Genomic DNA, 14,132 nt, shown 5'->3' on the forward strand with positions numbered 1-14,132 from the left:
CTAAGAGTGAAGCATTTATTGAGGCCTTCGGGAGCATGTTGGAGCTGCACACCTCATCTGTAAACTGTTGATGAGATCATCTGTTATTAAACTATTGTCTCACTTTTGTCTTTTTGATGTGCAGTTTATACAGTAATATCAAAGAGACTGCCGCTGCTTGGCTTGTGTATCTACAGGTGGGTCTCCAGGACAGGACTCTGACAAACCTGGCTCCAGTTTGGTGGATGACCAGTGCCTGCTGGACAATGTGGGAGCTTCTGAGCTGGTTATCGATCTCATCATGAGGACCAAGAATGACCGGGTGTTTGAGGAGAGTATCCTGCTGGGAATTGCCCTGCTAAGGGCAGGAAACACCCAGATACAGGTATTGTACTTGAGCAGTTTCCTATAGCTCCAATTATAATTACTTGACTGAGCCATATTTGCCCACAGTATGCAGTTTTTTCCCTCTGGTCAACCATTTACCACCGTACTTCATTATAGCTTGATTTGAATTACAGAAATTCTAAACAGACAGGCAGTAAAGATTAAAAAAAAAATAGCTATCCTAAAACTAGTTGTCCATCTGGTAAATCTGCTCGAAGATTGGGTGGGCCGAGTCATAAAAATTAACATTCTGATTAAGAGCGTGTAGGTGAAATGATAACAGCATTTTAACAGCAACATTTAAATATGATTGTACATTTTAGTCCATAGAGCTGACCAATGAGTGTATTGTAAAAGACAAATATAATTTTCCTAGGCTATGGGCGGACCAAAATGAGCCTTGGCCAACGCAGTTCAATGTAATGGTAATGCAAATTGGCATGGCACAGCATTGCTTGGCCAAACATTCCAGTCAAAAATGTGAGCCAAATACGAACAATCCAGAAATTTTCAAATCCATCATAAAGGAAAATGAGGGTGCTGTGGTGCAGCTGTGAAACTGACCATCCTGTGACTTGTGCTAATTTAAAACCCCTGAAGCGCCATGATCTCAGCTTTTTTAGGAGCGAGTTTAAAAAGAAATCCATTGTTGGAAGTTTGCATGAGGATCTGGGGTTGTCTGAGGCCATTGTTTCAGTTTGCATTTCAATGTGTTGGAGGAACTACAGCAGGAAGGGATTTTTAATCTTAATTAAGACATTACACATCACTTTTAACAATGTAAAAAGTGATGTGCTTTGAAATTATATAGCTATTTAAATTGTATTCATTTGCTATCTTTTCTTTAGTTTTAGTTATTCTCACTATTCCCACTTCCTTCTTTTTAAAGAATTCATTTTACAGCCTTTTGCACAAGGAGAAGAAATCAGAGAAGTTCTTCAAAGTCTTCTATGATCGTATGAGGTTGGCCCAGCAGGAGATCCGCTCCACAGTGTCGGTCAACATGTTTGAGCTGAGCTCTAGGAAGAGAGATGAGGATGGGGAGGGATCAGGTGTACGACTCAAGAAACAAGGTGTGCCTGCTGCATCTGAGCATATAAGTCTGCTTTTTTTTTTTCCTCAGTAGCCTCATGCCACAGTGAAGACTTCAACATTTTAATACAGAAACAGAATAAGAGAGCATACCTAGAAACAGAACTACAGTGTGAGCTGCTAATTCAGGACTCTTCTTTTTGGGTCATAACCTTTTCTTCCACAAAACACGCAAATATGGGCTAAACGCAGCAACTCATGCAAGAAGCTTGATGTGTGTGTGTGTGTGTGTGTGTGTGTGTGTGTGTGTGTGTGTGTGTGTGTGTGTGTCAGCTGCAGTCATTCCCTTGGCAGTTACTCACCCACTGGCCCGTGTCACATGTCACAGGTCATGTGAGGGACAACATCACAAGCTGATCAAAGGGCCATTGTGTAGCAAGTGCTTGTTTTTGAAATAACTCTTCTTACAGGAAATAACAAAATTATAGTGGGTCAGATCAGTGGATCTGAACTATGGGTTTCAGTGTCTTTAAAAAAAAAAAACAGCTTTATGAATATATAGAATATTGGTGGCCAAAATGCCATTTTGGATTTAATCAATAACTTGCAAAGCTTTTTTTAAAAACTGATTGCTGATATAAGCAATATAATCTCTTTTAGCACCCCTTTAGTTAACTGTTAATTCAATTGTTATTTTTCCTTGAATTCACACAGGAAAAGAGGCTCTCTGTCTCAAGGAGGATATGAGAGGGCAGCTCAAAGAGGCTTCCTCAGCCACCAGAAAGGCCTTCAGTACCTTCCGTAAGGAGATGGACCCTGACCTGGAGATGGTGGGGTCTGGAGAGGATGGCACTGACGAGTCTGTAGAGGAGACGCAGATGAGCGCAGCCATCACCATAATGAAACCCATCTTACGCTTCCTGCAACTGCTCTGTGAAAATCACAACCGAGACCTGCAGGTGGGATATAAAACCTGTCATATTGGCATGAAATGGGTGACAACTGGAGGTTGAAATGTCTCAGACTGTGCAATTAATCACATGATAATGAAAGTAACTATAATCATGGAATATGTCAGTTGCATATTGCTGAAGTTATGATACTAAATGATTAATTACACAAGGTTTTTCCTGGTTTTCTTAAAAATAGAATATAATTTTTATATATAAATTTGTTTTAGCAATTGCACTCAAAACAGTAAATGAGAAGTTATATATTTTGTGCTTTCTTCTGATATTTTATTTCTCATTGATCATAAATAATATTTTAATAATTTGTTCATGAGTGATCAATAATAATAATCAACATTAAAACAAACTAAAATGTTACAATTATTATTAAGTTAAATTTAAGTTGATTTTATCCAGTTTTAATTTCTTTATCTTCTATGAAAATTACAGAACTTTCTGCGCAACCAGAACAGTAAAACAAATTACAACCTGGTGTGCGAGACACTGCAGTTTTTGGACTGTATCTGTGGCAGCACTACTGGAGGTTTGGGCCTGCTGGGATTCTACATCAATGAGAGGAATGTGGATCTGGTCAAACAAACGCTGGAGACCATCACTGAATACTGCCAAGGACCCTGTCATGAGAACCAGGTGCTGCACGTAGTGCCCAGGGCATGAAGAACCACCATCCCTTTTTTATTGTCATCTGAATTTGCTTGTTTGTGCCATTCCTTTAATCCATGAGATGGAATTAAACAGCAAAATCAGTTTGGATTGGCAGCATAAACCTTGCTCATTTACTGCACTCAATCTATTTCTTTTGATATGATCATTTTTAGTACTTCAACGTTGAATCAGATTAGGGCTCAATGGCAAAAAATTACATTGATAATTGACCGTTTAAGCAACTTACAAGATGAATTACGACATCTGTTCATTAGGCCCTCTTCCTCACCCGATCATAAATCCAGCATGTTATCTGTTTAAACAGATCTTTTATACCATTCTTCTGACATCAAAGAGTTTTCCGTTCTCTTACTGTAGCATTTTCCCGGTTATTTCAGTCCACTGCTGTCTGGTATTTTCCACAGTAATTCGGTGTATGAGGGCTACAGCTGAAGGTGTTCAGGCGAGCTGGCCAAGGAGAGTTCAAGTGTGACCTTAGAATTAGTAAAATTTGGGTGTATCGACCTCCCGCTGTAAGTGTAGATATTGACCAGTGGCAGTGAAGTATAAACTGATTCTCTCCACAGTCCTGTATAGCCAAACATGAGTCCAACGGTATTGACATCATCATCGCACTTATCGTCAACCCCATCAATCCGCTGGGAAAGCATCGATTGGACCTCGTGTTGGAGCTGAAGGTAGCAGACACACGCACATGCTCGCACGTGCGCACACACACACACACACACACAGGATAAATAAGGACAATCTGTGTGAAATTAGCTTATGTAGGACCTACAGATATTATTCCTTTCCACTCAGTTCAACCTGAGTGGATTTTTAAAAAATTTTTTTTTTTAAACAAATCCTCAGAAGTTTCTTGATCCATTGTTTTTCTTGCTGTAAACTAGAACAACGCATCTAAACTTCTTCTGGCCATTATGGAGAGTCGCCATGACAGTGAGAATGCTGAGAAAATCCTCTACAAGATGAGGCCAAATGAACTGGTGAGCATCACTACTTGCAAACCTGGAGAACAATTTGCTAAATCTCACATGTAAAAGCTGGAACGTTTAAAAAATTAATTCATTATGAACTCTATCAATGCTTCCACACGATGTGAAATTATCAACCTATGATGGTTACAAATGAAAAAAAAAAAAAGTTATTTTCAGTTTTACCATATTGCACGTAGACCTATAGAAATGGTACAGAACTTCTTAGGTGTGCATGTTTCGCCTTACCTACAGGTGGATGTAATGAAGGAAGCATATAACCAGGGGGTCGAGAGCGAAGACGAAGAGGAGACAACTGGAGACCAGATCAGTCCGAAAGACGTTGGCCATAACATCTACATCTTGGCACATCAGGTATAAACAAGTACTCCAGATCTGGAACCGAGTTTTGCCCGAGGCACCCTGTGGTCTCAAACAGATTCTACATAGTTGCTGTGTGGGTGCAGGAACAGGCGGCTTTCGAGGGTTTAGCAGAAGCCGATACATATGGATGTAGATTTTTCACAAATTTACCAACCCGAGAAGCATGGATGCAGTCATCAGTGGGGGCAGAGCAGCCTTATAATATGGCTGTTGGATGTCCATCTGTTACTTTTTCTTTTTCACAAAATTCGCTTAAAACAGATGGCACCAACTGAGCTGCTTTAGGAGGGGCAATTTTTACTTAATTCATGAATTTAGTGTAACTTACATCCTCAGTTTCAATCTTTCTTTCTTCATATTTTTCGTTAGTACCATTACAAATAATTGACACAGTAAAGTTATTCTGTCAGCAACATATCGTCAACGAAAGTGCAAAGAATCACAAGAAGGGCTGTAGAGCTCTAGAGGTTTTGTGTGTTTTGTAACAAGATGCCGCAGTACATCTTTTCTTGCCCCTTTCAAGAGTCTGCCTCACTGGTGGAATGTGGGTGTGACCGGTTCTCCCAGCTCCCTATTAATATTAACAGCTAAATACAGTATCTTCCCAACAGAATGCTCTCCTGTTTTTCTGGCCGTCGTTTCAAGTTTGAATCACTTTGAACACTTGGACTAAATACAAGTGGCAAAGGACTGGTGGCTGGTAGCATGTGACCGCGCTTATCCCTGGCTTCATGACGTCTGTTAATGCCACTCTTCCAGGCATTTTCCCCTCATATACAATTTGTCTTTTTCCATTTTTAGGCTTTCACGAGCAACATAAAACCTATAAAAACATCTAAAGAGACATGCCATGATTTTGAGATCATAAAAGTTTATATGTGTCCCTGGCAGTGCAGCATTAAGCACTGGTCACGGTAAACGTGCAGTTGGACAGAGGTAATAAGGACCGCTGTGTGATCCTTATCTCTCAGTTTGTCCATTGGAGCAAGGGTAATACCCGGGAGATCATAAGGATGAATGAGCAAGGCAGAAACCTCATGATGTTTTTACAGTAAATCCAGTGGCCCAGCAGGCAGAGTGCCAGGATTTTACACAGGATACCCTACTCCTGGGTGATGCTCACGCCTTGGATTTAGTATTTATTCTGATTGTATATTGCATAGAAGTATAATCCTTCATTTCTTTCCTTTCTCCATTTTGTCACTCTGGGATTATTATTATTATTGTTATTATTAGCAGTGGTGGACGAAGTACACAAGTCTTGTACTTGAGTTAAAGAAGAAATACACAATACAGTAAAAGTCTTCTCTTTAAAATACCACCTGAGTAAAACTACAAAAGTATTTGCCATCAAAATGTAAGCATAAAAAATGTACAGTGATTTTTCTCTTTTCTTATAGTTCTAATGTCCTATTAATAGTTTTGTAAGAGAGCTCTAATTTTAGGTGAAAAGACTGTCACTTCTGGCACGGCAGTCTATAAAGTCTTTTATTTGTATGACATTCATTAAAATGATCATTGAAGGCGAACAATTTCCATTTGGTGAAACACAGTGAATGTTGATTTTGCATAATGACTTTGAAATGTGGTGGAGCTAAAGTAAAAAGTCTCTCCAAAAGGAAATAAAGTTTAGTACATTTAGTAAAGTACATGAAAAAAAACTACTTAAGTACAGTTGTGAATTACATTGATAATGTCAACCTCTGATTGATTATTATGACTATTATTACTAATAATCAAGCTGTATGTCATTTTGGAGAAAAAAAACTGTCCACTCAAGCAGTAGAGATTTCATCCGCAGCAGAATATTCCTATTAGAATGTGGAGTCCCAAAAACAAAGCCATTAGACTAAAGGAAATTTAGCTAAAAATCTAACTAAGCCCTGATTATTGTTATTCACGTTCACTGCCTTGTTAGTCCTGAAACTAACTGTATCGATGTCCCTTGGTCACCATGAGTTTCCTTTATTTGTTTATATAATAAAGAATAATCACCAGGAAGCATGTGACTCCGACAGGGTAAACAACACAGCACATGACTAACAAACCCAAAGTCTTTCTGGTCGCACACCTCTATGCACGCCATGTGGCTAAATCTACCAAAATGAAGTTTTTGAAAACAAATGCTTAACAAGTTGTTAACCGTAAATGATTTATTTTGCAAACATTGCACTACTGGATGGCATTCCTATTTAGTATATATGAGTCTATGAATATAATAAATTGATGTTAATCACATCAATTGCATGAATAGTTTATGTATTAATTCATTTGGGGAAGCTGGGGTAGGGGAAATAGAAAGTTACCACAGACTGTTATGCATGTTTAGGCTGAGGACTGGGGTAGGCGAGCACACAGCCAGCTGCGTTTTCGGTTCTGCTTTCCTCCCCACTGTACACGGTGGTGTCAGACGGGGTATTTTTATCGCCTCAACTGGCTGCTTTCATAATGACCCAGCAGGGCCTCCTGCATCACACTTGTTTTTATTATAGCACGAACGTGCACACACACACACACACCACTGATCAGCCATAACATTAATACCACAGACAGCTGAAGAGAATAACAACGATCATCTCATTTCAATGGCACCTGTCAAACTGTGGCGATATAAGGCAGCAGTCTGGTCTGGAAGTTGAGGTGTAGTGTAAGGGTCAGAGTGACTTTGATAAAGGTCTAGGCCTGCAGCAGTTATTACAAAATTGCCTCATCTCAGTTAATTCTGCTGGGCATGATTATATTTGCGTGTTAGATTTTCTTCAATTCATCTTTACAAAGATAAGTGTAGTTTTTTCATCAATGTCACAGCTTTGAACCGTACAGAGTGATTCTTGTTTAATGATGTCTTTTCTTTGTTCTGCTTCTTCTATTTAACTACACAAGAGGAGAATCATGGAGCATTTCATTGAAAAGCCACTGTGGGTGCATGTTGGTTTTAAGGCAACTCAGAAGGAGATCTGATTAACTTTGAGGAAGTGAGCTGTCGAATTTGTGGAAGAAAGTTGTCGGTCTGCCGAACCACCTGTAAACCAAAGAGCCCACCAAATGTGGAAACTTCAGGGACAGATGCATACCAGCATGGCTGTTGTTGAAACTTGTTGAAAGTATAAAGGCAGACAGAATTATTTTTTCTTTTATTCCAGGTTTTAGTGCAAATAAACAGACATTCTTCATGAGTTATTAAACTGTTATTAAACTTTGTTATTAAACTTTGATTTAGCCTTAATCTACAATCATGGTAAAATGGCAATTATGTCCATAATATCGATTACTCCACAATGAATTGCATGACAATCATCAGTTAAAATTTTGCAATCATGCCTGTAAGGGATATCTTTAGATCTCCCTGTGCAGGATAGATGAGTGGTGATGGTGGCAGGGAAGATGACACAAAGGGGATGGCAATTGGAGGCAGACTCCATTTGTTAAATTCTATTTTTTTTTAAAACTGCAAAAAATACAGTTTTAAAAATATAAATAATAAAACTTAAATCAACCTCCATCTGTAAAACTCTATCTTCTCACTTCTCCATCTCATCTTCTTACTAAAAACTTGAGCCAGTCTTGCAGTGGTTATCTACCAATAGTGGCCTAGCGGGTAAGGAAGTGGACTTAAATTCTAAATGGCCAAAGTGCCACTGAGGTCCCCTTGAGCAAGGTAACGTCTCTACACACTGCTCCCCGGGCATCTTTCATGGCTGCCGACTGCTCACTAAGGGTGATGGGTTAAATGGACAGGACACATTTCGTCGTGTCCAGCATATATCACAATGACAAAAAATGACATAATAAACGCATTTGGGCAGAATGTCCACAACTGAAAGCTCATACATGTGCATCAGCACTAATGAATGGGTAAGTGGAAGAAGGTGACCTCGTCTGATGAATCATGCTGTCTTTTATATTATACTGCATGTGAGTCATTTAACTGTGGAAGGTGAACAGGCGTGTGCCATGCGACATGCTGGACAGTGTTTTACAGCGAAACCTCGGACACTGTGTTCATTTGGGGAAGTCATTGGGGAAGGCCAGTGACTTATGATAACCAGACACTAAGATGCCTGTGCCTGGAAGGGTCAGAGCTATTTGTTGAGGTACAAAGGGGGAGTGGCACAATATCAGACAGGTAGTTTTCTCATGTGGCTGAAAGGTCCACATGGACAACAAAGAGCATTTAAAGCAGCACTCACACAAGTTTTATCAGATAAGTCTAGGAGCCCTGGGCACTGGCTTTGTCTGACATTCACAATTTTCTGGAGGGGGATCTTTATTTATGTATGTATGTATGTCTTTATTGATCCTGGATGAAATTGCTTATGCAATGACTGCCACAACACACATCAGGCTCAGTGAGGCACGAGAACAAAATAAAATAGTAGAAAATTAAATGTCTAAATTAAATCTGCAAAAATAAATATATGTTTGTATTTATCTGTCCTATTTATTTGATTTGCTCACTTTCTGCTCCACGTGAGGGAAAATAAAGTGGCCCTCTGGGGTGCTGGTGCTCCCAGCTGGACTGTCAACACTCGCAATGAGGGAAAGGCAACAGCCATTTCACATCCTTCCACTCGTGTGTGTGTGTGTGTGTGTGTGTGTGTTTTACTGCGCCATTGCCATGGGCTTGATTGACTGGTAGCATTATTAACGGCGTAAAGATTTAGGCGCAGTTTGTTCCGGTGTTATGTATGTGAATGAGTTGCATGTTGCATTTTTTTCCCTAATAGACTGACACACATGAATTGTGTGTCAGTCTATTTGTCATTTAAATTAATGTAATTGTATTTCTAAAGGAATGCAGCAATTGAGCATGAAATACATTTATTCTTTAAAATGTGCCTCATGCTCTAATGTTCTGCCTGCAATGATTGTTGACCTCCGAGAGGTCAGGAGTGCCGTGACCCTGTCCTCAGGACACATGTGCCCTGTGGGACTCAGATGTCACTTGCTTCTTCACTCACAGTCTGTCTGCCTGATAGATGGACAGGTAGGCAAGGATCAGGTTCATGTCCGCCTCTCAGGAGAACCTGGACAGAAGCATGCTGATAGGTTGGGGATGACACCAAACAGTTTATTTAGTTTTATGTTTCTGGGGGATACGTCTCTCTTCGCTTATGAATAAAAGACACTTTAAGGCCACTGAGGGATGTTAAAAGAATCTGTCTCCACGTTCTTCTACACCTTTTATACAGTGATGATACTTGGCTGACATGGTGGAGGACGCACTGTGCAATAAAAGGCAAATTTAAGAAAAACCCTAATCAATCGCTTGTCTCGTTTACTGTGGTAGCCTGAGGGAGCTGCGTAGCACTGTTTTATTTTTTTATTTATTAGAAAACCCAGCAATTGAGCCCATGGGAGCTATTTTTCCTCCAATGTGTCCTTAACAAGAAGTGTCATGCACGAAAGACTGAAAGCTGAGTCTCTGTGAATACAGTGGTGTGCCTAGTTATTTTGGGCTGTTACTTATATAACTCGCAGAAAAGACCCCGTTTAAACAAATTTATAATGGTGTTCAGTGTTTCCTTCCTTATACCTTCCTGTTCTGCTTGACCTTTATATTTTATATCTCGTTCAGTCTATTAATATATTTGCATTTCAGTCTGGATCAGCAAGGCTTGCTGTAGATGTTTGTGGTATTTTTAATTTTATATATTGTTTTAAATATGAAATATGCTGTATTTGATATCTTTGATCACGAAGTAAGTAAATAAATGGCCACTTTGCATTGCAGTTGGCGCGACACAACAGGATCCTCCAGCAGAGTCTGAAACCAGGGGCAGATCCTGACGGAGAAGGCGATGATGCTCTGCGACACTACGCCAATCACACTGCTCAGATAGAGGTAACCCACTGCTCACCCAAGCACATCACATTCCCTTAGATTATTTTAATTTGGGGGGATGCTTCTGTCCAAGGTTTCTTACAGATGAGGACTGCAAGGCCAATGGGATACAATGTGTGTGAATTTAAAGTGCATTAGGTAACAAATAAGTGAGAGTGATGAAAGTGGCCACAAAGTACTAAGTAGTAAGTATGCATCTTATCTGACTGTAGTGTGAAAAGGAAAGACTGTGGTTAGCATCCAGGGCCCGGACCACATCTCCAGCTGAATAATTTTTATTAATAAGATTGATTCAAATTAAGCATTAGAGTTTATTAAACATTTTTGTACGGTTATATAAAGCAATACATGTTCATTTAAAATAAATAAAATGTACAAAATGAACATGTACATTGTGGTAGATTGTCCGGCGTGACCGCAGCATGGAGCAGATTGTGTTCCCGGTGCCCAACATCTGTGAGTACCTGACTGAGGAGTCCAAGATTCGGGTCTTCACCACCACAGAGAGGGACGACCAGGGCAGCAAGGTCAATGACTTCTTCCATCAGTTTGATGACCTCTTCAACGAGATGAAGTGGCAGAAGAAAATGCGGCGTAAGTGGTTCTTCGTACTTCTTTAAAATCATCATTAATCACATTCATTGTTCATAATTTATGTATTTCTTCACTAAATGGGTAAAATTGGTGTGAATTATATTATTATGTTGTTCATAATAGCATACTTTTGTATAAACTGTGAAATTGTGCGAACAGTTAAAGTATTGTCCTCTATAACAATCATAAGAAATGTCTTACAATAAGTCTTTTTATTCCTGCAGACAACAGGACTCTATTCTGGTTCTCAAGGGACATTTCCCTATGGGGCAACATCTCCTTTAACCTGGCGGTCCTTGTCAACCTGGCTGTAGCATTCTTTTACCCCTTTGCGGATGCTAATGATGAAGGTCTACCTCAATTACCAGTGTGTCTTAAGTGTTAGATGACATCTGTGTGGAGTTAATGTGCACCATAAATAAAATATAAACTTTACTCTACATCAGTAATCATTAGAAATAATCCGTGGATTTTTTTTGCCGGTATTGTCTCTTCAGGTGTCCTGCCTCCTTTTCTGTCCGTCCTGCTGTGGGTAGCTCTGGTGGTGAGCATAGTCATGCTCTTTGCCATGCCCAGGCCGCAGGGCATCCGGGCCTTCCTGCTTTGCGGCATCCTGCGCTCCGTATACACGGTGGGCTTGCGGCCCACGCTGCTGCTGCTGGGAGCTGCCAATGTAAGTCAGTTCTCAGTCTACCGTAACGATTGTGCAAGCTTACAAAAACCTTTTAATGATGAAACCTTGCGGAACAGTCACTTGGCCTAACAAAACATTGATTTTTGATTATTAAGTGGGCACCGGGGATTGTTAAGCAGCTGTTCTAGGGAGCTTTTCTCTTGTCTTATCTACCACCTGAAAAGAATATTCTGGATAATTCAAATGCTACTTCACAGCATGAAAATGGATCGTAATGGATCACTTCATTGCTGTATATATGAGCCAGTTAAATGGATTTGTACAATAGTAATTTTTTAAATAGGTGTTAAACAGTTTATGAACCCAAATCCACATACTGAAATATATGCAATTATTGATTAATCAACTTACTATAATTACTATAATTGAATACTAAATTAGTTGCCAATTAATTTAATTGTTGATCAGTTGGTAATATCATTTAGCCTCTGCAGTTTGTAATGTTATGCATCCTGATTATATTGGCTCCGTATGCCTGTCCCCTACCTGGCTGTTCTCTCTTCCCACAGCTGCTGAATAAAATTGTGTTTCTTGTGAGTTTCGTTGGCAACCGCGGAACTTTCACACGTGGATACAAAGCTGTAATCATGGACATGGCATTCTTGTATCATGTGACCTATGTCATTGTCTGCATGCTGGGCCTGTTTGCGCACGAGTTCTTCTACAGTTTTCTGGTAAGCACACACCAGCAGGACCTCTCAAATACCATAGCTCAGCGTTGATCTTTTTATTAAAAATGTATTTGATCTTAGTCAGTCAGAGTAATGCATAGGTAAATATGCAAGAACAGGAAATTTTCCTTAAATTTATAAAGGCATTTACAGTGTTGCATGGGCTTTCAGGACTACCACTTAACAGGGTTAAGTGTGGTTAAGGGGGTGAGGAGAATAAATAGATATGATCAAATCATCCTGCTGTTGCCGATGTAACCAAATCTTTGCCTGCAAACAGTCTCTGTTTATCAAGTATTCACAAAAAAACCATGTCATATATGAAAAAAAATATGACACAAGCAAAACATATATGAAGGGTATGTAATGTATAGCTTGTGGTGTGTGTTTCCAGCTGTTTGACCTGGTGTACAGGGAGGAGACTCTGGTGAACGTTATAAAGAGCGTGACCCGCAACGGCCGGTCCATCATCCTCACCGCGGTCCTCGCCCTCATCCTCGTCTACCTCTTCTCCATCGTGGGATTCCTCTTCCTCAAGGATGACTTCCGCATGTCGGTGGACCGCCTCCCACTCGCAGGTCAGCACCTGCCGTTCCACCCCCATCCTCATCACACACAGACAGACCTGGCAGATTATCCTGTAAGAGCCTCATGACGTAAAGCACTTTACTGTCTGCTGCTGGTTGGTACAGCTGCAGCTGGGTGATGGACCTTCTTTTATTATCAGCTGGGCAGCTGCTTTATTCCTCATCTGTGTTGACCTCATGTGTGGGTCATATGCGCAGCTGGTAGAACAGAATTGAACTGTTGTCTTTTCACTGTTTGCTTTTCAGTCTGTACTTACTGCAAATCCTTTTTTTAGGCTCGTGTTTTTTCCTCTTTTCTTATGCCCCTCAATAACAGATTACAACAGTTAAATCTGAAAGTGAAGTGAAAAAGTAAAATGGTTGTCATTGTGAGCAGCACAACACACGGTGACACGGCGAAATGTGTCCTCTGCATTTAACCCATCACCCTTGGTGAGCAGTGGGCAGCCATGACAGGCGCCCGGGGAACAGTGTGTGAGGACTGTGCTTTGCTCAGTGGCACCTCAGTGGAACCTTGGTGGTTTGGGATTCGGACCGGCAACTTTCTGATTACAGGTCCGCTTCCTTTACTTGCCCCAAATCTGGTTTAAAAATTAGACAACAGGAGTTCAATTTCCATAAAATGCAGCACTATTCTTCACCCTGGGCTTCGCTTGGTGAAATTTCAGTATTTTCCCCCTGTTCTAAATTGCACCTCATTCACCAATCTTTTCTTCAAGAGTAGCTAAAATGATGGCATTACATGACCACCTATTCAACTGCTGAATGGGCTGATACACATTCAAGCTTGCTGAACCATTGGTGCTTCTTTTAAAAAAAGAAAGCGGCTTTACCAGCCGATTGCACATTGTGCTACCAGATCCTAGCAGTTTACCCAGTTTTTTATGTGCGCTGTATGTGAGAGTGTGTGTGTGTGTGTGTGTGTGTGTGTGTGTGTGTGTGTGTCGCCATCGCACTGTGATCATCTGTGAGACAACCTGCCAGCACATGTGCACCTGTTGCATAACCCCACAGTGGCCACACTCCCTTATGTAATCTCTTCATCTGTGTGTGTGTGTGTGTGTGTGTGTGTGTGTGTGTGTGTTTTCACAATAGGTACACTGGCTCTCAGTCACATATATATCCATGTGTCTGCAATTAAACTTGAACATACAAATTCACATGCATGTGTTTTGTATGTAAACAAAACAAATATGAGGGTTAGATATAAATGCATACATTTTAAAGTTCCTCATGTGTGTGTGTGTGTGTGTGTGTGTGTGTGTGTGTGTGTGTGTTTAATGTGCTATTGTCTTGACTATATATCTAAAGTTTCATTTGCATTCAACCACGGTTTTTCTGGTGGTCA

At 40.3% G+C, this 14,132-nt stretch overlaps 1 protein-coding gene across 5 annotated transcripts in view; it reads left to right on the plus strand.

Moving 5' to 3' along the window:
- Positions 1-14,132, plus strand: part of itpr2 (inositol 1,4,5-trisphosphate receptor, type 2) — a 57,669-nt gene that overhangs the window by 34,040 nt on the left and 9,497 nt on the right. For all 5 annotated transcript variants that reach the window (XM_028957321.1, XM_028957322.1, XM_028957324.1 and 2 more), the window contains 13 exons: positions 177-364; positions 1,256-1,439; positions 2,113-2,357; positions 2,799-2,999; positions 3,602-3,712; positions 3,926-4,021; positions 4,265-4,384; positions 10,128-10,238; positions 10,640-10,832; positions 11,057-11,182; positions 11,330-11,505; positions 12,036-12,200; positions 12,592-12,775. In XM_028957321.1, coding sequence (XP_028813154.1) covers positions 177-364; positions 1,256-1,439; positions 2,113-2,357; positions 2,799-2,999; positions 3,602-3,712; positions 3,926-4,021; positions 4,265-4,384; positions 10,128-10,238; positions 10,640-10,832; positions 11,057-11,182; positions 11,330-11,505; positions 12,036-12,200; positions 12,592-12,775 — 2,100 coding nt within the window. The remainder of the gene's footprint in view (positions 1-176; positions 365-1,255; positions 1,440-2,112; positions 2,358-2,798; positions 3,000-3,601; positions 3,713-3,925; positions 4,022-4,264; positions 4,385-10,127; positions 10,239-10,639; positions 10,833-11,056; positions 11,183-11,329; positions 11,506-12,035; positions 12,201-12,591; positions 12,776-14,132) is intronic.

The sequence above is a fragment of the Denticeps clupeoides genome, chromosome 17 (assembly GCF_900700375.1).
Source record: "Denticeps clupeoides chromosome 17, fDenClu1.1, whole genome shotgun sequence".
Classification (NCBI taxonomy): domain Eukaryota; kingdom Metazoa; phylum Chordata; class Actinopteri; order Clupeiformes; family Denticipitidae; genus Denticeps; species Denticeps clupeoides.